At 64.3% G+C, this 6,810-nt stretch overlaps 1 protein-coding gene across 1 annotated transcript in view; it reads right to left on the minus strand.

The window, feature by feature from the left end:
- Positions 1 to 211: 211 nt before the first annotated feature.
- The window catches only part of CFAP74 (cilia and flagella associated protein 74), an 81,119-nt gene continuing 74,520 nt past the window's right edge, over positions 212 to 6,810 (minus strand). Inside the window, exons 24-36 of the mRNA XM_032760890.2 lie at positions 6,194 to 6,292; positions 5,242 to 5,381; positions 4,552 to 4,686; positions 4,310 to 4,419; positions 4,115 to 4,170; positions 3,886 to 4,005; positions 3,437 to 3,592; positions 2,255 to 2,384; positions 1,719 to 1,873; positions 1,338 to 1,470; positions 956 to 1,116; positions 557 to 691; positions 212 to 360 (exon numbers count right to left, since the gene is read on the minus strand). Coding sequence (XP_032616781.1) covers positions 259 to 360; positions 557 to 691; positions 956 to 1,116; positions 1,338 to 1,470; positions 1,719 to 1,873; positions 2,255 to 2,384; positions 3,437 to 3,592; positions 3,886 to 4,005; positions 4,115 to 4,170; positions 4,310 to 4,419; positions 4,552 to 4,686; positions 5,242 to 5,381; positions 6,194 to 6,292 — 1,632 coding nt within the window. The 3' untranslated portion in view covers positions 212 to 258. The remainder of the gene's footprint in view (positions 361 to 556; positions 692 to 955; positions 1,117 to 1,337; positions 1,471 to 1,718; positions 1,874 to 2,254; positions 2,385 to 3,436; positions 3,593 to 3,885; positions 4,006 to 4,114; positions 4,171 to 4,309; positions 4,420 to 4,551; positions 4,687 to 5,241; positions 5,382 to 6,193; positions 6,293 to 6,810) is intronic.

Below are 6,810 nucleotides of genomic sequence, written 5' to 3' on the forward strand. Positions count from 1 at the left end.
TAGGATGGCTGTGGGCTGGCCTGGCCTTCTCGCTGCTTCCGAGTCTGGGGTCTCAGGGGGGTGCTCTTGGATGTCCTTGGGCTTGCGGGGTCCAGGGCAGCAGGAAGTGGCCGTGGTGCCATGTGGAGGGCGGCCTATTGGAATCTGCCTGGCAGAGGGTGGCCAGCTCCCAGGCTCTAGGGTAGTATGACCTGGCCCTCAGCCTGGGGAGGGCTTTGAGGGTGGGCAGGAGGGCCTGAGGGTGCTCTGTGCAGAGGCTTAGGGGCCGGTCACCACCTGGGCTACAAAGATGACCTTGTAGGTCTCCTTCACATCCCCCCTTAGCTGCAGCAGGGCCGACACCATGAGTGGGTGGTCTGGCTGGAACAGGAGGGGAGGGGAGAAGAGGCCTTCAGCCAGTGGGCACCCAGAGGAGATCTGCTGTCTTCCCGCTGCCATGCCCGACTCCCCTGGGTCCTCCACGGCCACCTCCTCCCCTGGGACTGGGCAGGGGTGTCAGCCCACCCAGCCTTTGGCGTTCCCAGGGCTCCCTGGCCTGGAGCCCAAAGGCACCTACATCAAAGTCCGCAGGCGGCACCCAGGAGATGCTGATGGTCTTCGTCTGGCCGCGCTCCACAGAGCCCCTGGAGGGCTCAATGGAGAAACCCTTGTGCTGCAGGGATGCGACGCTGTCCATGCTGAACTCAACGGTCTGTGGGGTATGGGGCTCCTGTAGGCTGGCAACCAGGCGCTGCTCCCAGCAGCAGTGGGACTAGGGGTGAGGGTGCTCAGCTCCACTCACCCTCCCAGCTCTGACTAGCAGGCTGCCCACCCCACACCTGCCACAGGAAGTCCGAGAAAAGCCCGGCTGTGGGGACAAGCCCGGTGAGGGGCAAGGCCAGGAGGGTCAGGGCTGCCCAGGGCAGGGGAGGCCGAGGGGGCCGCCTGGTGTCCTCAGGGGCAGTGCTGTGGGCACCTTCTTTGGAGATGGCTGGGTGGTCCTGATACAGCCCACCTGCAGCTCTCGGGTGGCAGGTGGGGCTGGCGTGTCTGTGTCAAACTGGATGTAGTCCAGGGTCACCAGGATGGGCCTCAGCTCCTCAGCTTCTGGAGAGGGAGGGCCTGGCCGGGAGCTGGCTGGAGGGGTGTGGCCAGGGAAGCTGTTCAGGGTCAGGCTGAGGCGTGGAGTGAGGCTGCAGCTGGACTCCTGAACTCTGGTTAGCAGTGGCTGTCCTGCCTGGCTCTGGGGTAGAAGACTGGGAATCCCTGCCCTGCTCCGCTGGGTCTCGGGGCCCCCATCCACGGGATAGGGGCACCGGGAGGCCCCGTGTCTGTTCCCTCCCTGGGGAGGGGCTCACCCTCTCTGTGCCTGGGTTCAAATACAGGGATCGCTGTCAGAGACTCCACGGGCACGTCCAGGGGGTCCCCGCCCTCCACGAACATCATGTGCTCACAGGCAGCACCCGTTAGCAGGATCTGGTGGGAGATTTTCTGGGGACAAGAAGTGGAGTGGCCTTGTTCCCGAAGGTCTGCGGCAGGGGCCCTGCTGGTGAGAGCTGGGCTGGCTCAGGGAAGGAGGCAGGGATGGCCTGGGGGCTCCGTGGAGCCCTGGACTCTGGTCTCTCCACCGACGGCTCACAATGTGGTGCTGAGTCCCCCAGCCACGGTACCCTCAGGGCCTCCAAAGTGGGGCAGCGCAGCGAAAGGCAAGGGCTGAGCTTGCAGAGCCAGAGCCGCACCTTTTCAAAGAGCACCACCTGGAGCCGGTCGGAGAAGTAGAGGCTCTCGTGGTCGGGGCTGAAGGTGACAGTGAAGTCCTGCGTCTTCCCGGGGTCCATGACGCCCTTGACGGGGGCCACACTGAACACGCTCTGACCGTTGAGATTCTGTGTCCCTGCGGGTAGGGTGGGGTGCAGTTTGGCCTTCTCCACCTGCAATCACTGTCTGCCCTCCAAGCCCTGCTCTATAGAGCTCTGCACCCTGCCAGCGCCCCCGCAGGCCCATGTCCTGCCTGGTCCGCCCAATGGCCTTGCGTCCCCCACTCCTCCCATGGATCCAAGCGCCCAACCCCCAGCTCATCACCCATCCCCCCAGCTCACCAACCGCCCCCCAGCTCACCGCCCCTTCCAGCTCACTGCCCAGCCCCCCATCTCACCACCCAGTACCCTATCTCACCAACTGCCCCCCATCCAGCTCACTGCCCACCCCCCATCTCACTGCCCACCCCTCCAGCTTACTGCCCACCCCCCCAGCTCACAGCCCACCCCCCGCTCACCAACCACCTCCGTCCTCTGGGAGGGCGAGCTGAGAAACTGTGGCATCTGCTGCTGGCCCCGGCCCCGGGTGCTGGAGAGGCTGTCCAGGTGCATGGAGAACTTGATGGGGAGCAGAGAGTTGTTCTGCAGCTGCAGAGAGCAGGCTGCGGTCACCGCCCGCCAGCCCCTGCCCGGCTGCCCCCTTCCTGTTGTCAGTACCTAGGACTTAGCTGCTGCTATGAGGCCACACCCACGTGGGGACCCAGGTGGCCTGACGATGCCAGCACACGTAGGGGTTTATTGAGCTGTGTGCCAACATCCCTTCTTCCAGCCTCTCATCAGCCTTTGCTAGGCTGGGGCTCGGCTTCCCTGCCTAGGGCGCGTGGACAGCTCTGGGGTGCCACCTGTCCTCCAGGGCACCTGAGTCTCGCTCAGGCCCAGCTTACCTGAACTCATGTCCCCGCCTGTGTCCTCCCCGCCCTTACCCCCTCTCCTTAGAGCACCCTTTCTCCATGCAACGCCCGTCTCGGGCTCTGCCTCCAGGACCCGCCCTGAGCCAGGCGGAGAAACAGGTGTCCCTCCTGGACCCATGCTCGTGTGAAAGCATGAGGGCAAACGGGGCAGTGCGAAGGCATGAGGACACACGGGGCAGTGCAAAGGCATGAGGGCACACAAGGCAGTGCAGAGGCATGAGGGCACACGCTGGTGCGAAGGCATGAGGGCACACAGGGCAGTGCGAAGGCATGAGGGCACACGCTGGTGCGAAGGCATGAGGGCACACAAGGCAGTGCGAAGGCATGAGGGCACGCAGGGCAGTGCGGCTCGCTGCAGAGGGCTGCAAACCCTTACCCCTGGGTGGCTGAGCTGAGCTCCAAAGGAGTGAGTTCAAGCAACAGGGCGGGGGGGGGGGGGGGGGGGGAGCTCTGTGCAGGGGCTGAGGAGGAGGGACAAGGAGCACCAAGGAGGACAGGGAGGTGAGAAGGACTAGGGGACATCTGCAGCCTCCCCAGAAACAGGCCCCTCGGTCCCTGCAGGAGAGGGCAGCAGAGGCGGCAGCTGTGTAGAGGAGGGGTAGAGGGGGCCACCTGTGTCCCCACGGGCTCTCCGACCCACGGGTCACTTTGACAGCTGGCCTGAGTCCTGCCTGGTGGAAACCCCTCCTGGGAGGCTGGAGCCAGCACCAGGGCCCACGTGTGCTTCACCTTGAAGCCTGAGGACACAGACTCTCCGGCAATCACATGGCCCATGTTGAGGACGCTGCCTTCAATGGAGCACGTGATCATGGACGCCACGCCAGTGCCCACGAGGGTGAGGGTGAGTGTGCCTCTTTTGGTGATGATGTCCAGTGTTTCTTGAGCCTAAAGAGACCACATCCCTCAGCCAGGAACAGATGTCTGCTGGAGCCACGAGGGGAGCTCTGCCTCGGGGGCAGTGGGTTCTCAATGCCGGAGCTGAGACAGCGCTGGGGGGGCTCCGTCAGCTCCGCCCACTTGGTGGCTGGTGTGAGGGCCTGGGGGCCAGGCTGCTCGCAGACCCAGGCTTGGTCTGTTCCGAGCCTGAGCACAGGGGATGCCCGCCCCGGCTAGCGCCTTTGTCCTGCAGTGTGGGGAGCCTTGGGCCGCAGTGTGGCCGGGGTGGGCCTGGGACTCACCAGGATGCTCTCGTGGGGAGAGAAGGACAGCACCAGGACCTGGGTGTCACCCGCACGCAGCAGGCTGGAGTGGTTCAGCAGGACAAAGGGGCCGTTGGGGTTCAGCAGGGAGAAGTCCAGCTGAGGGTCCACGTCAAGGAGGGGACACGGGTGTCTGCAGGCTCTACCACGCCCTCCCCAGTCCCCACTCCCACCCCGCAGGCCGCCTGAGCTGGGTGGACAAGGACACGGCCAGATCCTCGGGAGAGATGTTCTGGATGGAGACCTTCTTGATACTGCGGTGCCCTGAAATGGGGCAGGGAGCGTCAGGCCACAGCCCCAGGCCCCAGGGAGCACCTCTGCCAGGGGTGGGCCGTGGGGCTGGGGGAGGCGTGGGTGTGCCTGGGCACCGGGGTGGAGGTGTGTGTGGGGCTGAGCGTCTCACCCACAGCGACGTCGCCGAAGTTAAAGATGGTCTTGCCTTTATGGGACGTCACCACAACAGATGGTGCCACCGTCGGGCACCACAGCTCCAGGTACAGGGTGTTGTGGGGGCTGGGATAGGAAGGGCATGCTGAGGACAGGGTGGGCAGCCCCCTGCCCGCCCAGGCCCCAGAGTTGGGCAGCAGCAGAGGGACAGCGCGTTTGCAGCTGACCACACCCCATTCTGGCCAGAGCACCCCGCACCTGAAGCTCAGGGGTTCTGACCCCTTCCTGTCTTTGATGTCACCACTGGCAACAACACAGGGAACTACAAATGTGTCAAACTTCGCCTGGAACGCTCTGACCAGGGTGGCTTGGGCGGCCTGGTACTCGTCGGAACTAGAAGGAAGTCAGAGGCGTGCACTCCTGCCTTGCCCCCACCCACCATCGGCCCAGGCCGGAACACTGGGGCTCTGCCTCAGGGTCCCAGGGTCCCAGGCTGTGGCTGACAAGCTGGCTTTTCCACCCTTCTCTGGCTCCTGTGGGGGCCTTGTCACTCACTTCAGGTCCTTATCAGCTGGTTTGGAGGCTAGGGGTTGGGGCAGGTGCCTTTGGCCCCTGGCTAGAGAGCCATGTTCCTTCCTGGGGCCACAGGCACCCATCAGAGCTTTCCCAGGGCTCATTCTGCACCCAGGGGGGCTGGGTGGGGGGTGGTGGCTTTGCTCCCCACCCATGGATTGAGGCCATGTGCAGGGGTGTCAGGCCTGGGGGAATGGGGTGGGCAGGTCCCACGAAGGCAGCACCTGGATCCAGCTGTGTCTGAAGCCATCTGTCTTTCCAGCCACATGGGTCATTCCGGGCAGTCTGTAGGAGAGGACTCTCCATAGGGGCCACAGTGGGTCCCACCAGAGGGGCCTGGAGGGAAGCAGGTGGGGCAGCCCCTCCTGGACCCACCTGGGCTTCAGCTCCCGCTTCCGCATCTCCAGGACGTGGGGGACAGAGACTTTGAACAGCTTGTCGCGGTTCTGCGCTCGAAGAATGGAGAATGACAGTCTATGCAGGTCCTTCCTCTGGGGGGCCATATCCTTTCGGAACTGTGGGGGAAGCGATTGGCTGTGGGGCTCTGCAGGGCCCTGAAGACAGCCAGCTGCGCCCTGTGGCTCCTCTACGGCCAGTGCAGGAATCTTGGGGGCCCCAGTTTGGATTGAATGGGGACGCAAAAGCCGACTGGCTCCTGAGGAAGACAGTAGCCAGTGCGTAGGGGCACATAGACCCTCACAAAGCTGCTCACAGACTGTAGCGTCTGCTTCACCAGAGGATAAACCGAGGCACGAAGGAGTGAGGAGGCGGTCAGAACCGAGGTCCCCACCCTGGTGCCTTCCCCCATCTTCACCGCAGAAGGCCGAAGGCAAGTGCTTCCCCTCGTGTGCACGCCCAGGAGGAACCCAGGCCGGGAAAGGCAAAGGCTTGGGAGGAACCCAGGCCGGGAAGGGCGCATCTGGAGTGTGGCAGGAGCCCTCGAGGCCACCTCCAGGGCTGGCACTTGTGGGGCAGATGCTGCAGGACACTCCGTGTTTCAGGTGCGCCTCCTGGGGCCTCCAGGTTGTTGGAGGGGCCCTTTATTGCATCTGCCGCACCCCTGGGTCACAGCCCCTACTGCCCCCACCTCCAGAGCCCACCCGTCCCTGCTCCCGCCTGGCAGTGCCTTCCAGAGAGGAGGGAGAGTCTTGGTGAACAAGCTTTTTAACCTCTGATACTGCTCGACATGCGCATCGCTTGGGAAAGGTCTACTCTGTGCTCCTGGCACACGGCCGGCCGGGGCCCCCAAGGACTCGAGAGCGGTGGAGTTTGTTCCTGCAACAGGCCCTTCCCCGACCCACGCCCCTCCTTCCCAGGCCCCACGCACAGATTTGGTCTCCATTTCTTTGTTCAGGAGTGGGAGGGCTTCCTGGCGGATGAGCTTCTCAGGCAGCACGGGCCGGAAGGCCACCTGGACCAGGCACCTCTGAGAAGAGACCGGCGTGGGCACAGGGGCTGCCACCTCCCTCCGCCCCCCAGGAGCCCCTGCTGGCACTCTACCGTCCTCTGCCCGTGGACTCCACTCAAGGTCACCTCCCCTTGAGATTTCAGCCTTCGTGCCCCTTCAGGAAGGCCCTCCCTGAACTCTGTCCCCCAGGAAGGGGGGGCAGGCTGCAGGCGTGAGCACCAAGCCCTCTGGCCATGCAGGGTGGGGGTCCCGTGATTGGAGGTGCTGAGAGTAGAGTCCTGGACAGGCCGGGACCGGGTCCCCTTGTCCATGGGGCAGCAGTGACAGCTGAGCCTGCCCTTTCCTTGAGTTTTACAGGCGAGTCCCACACCCTAACCTGTCCCCTGCACACACCAGCCTTTCCAAGGAACCTCCGTTTTGGAAATGGCTTCCCACAGAAGGGTCCCTCTATGACAGAGCCCACAGGGGTTGGGGGTGACATGGTGTGGGAGAGGGAGAGGGTGGGGGGAGGGGACAGGGCTGGGGAGGGAAGAGAG

The sequence above is a fragment of the Hylobates moloch genome, unplaced genomic scaffold, assembly GCF_009828535.3.
Source record: "Hylobates moloch isolate HMO894 unplaced genomic scaffold, HMol_V3 SCAFFOLD_9, whole genome shotgun sequence".
Taxonomy (NCBI): Eukaryota; Metazoa; Chordata; class Mammalia; order Primates; family Hylobatidae; genus Hylobates; species Hylobates moloch.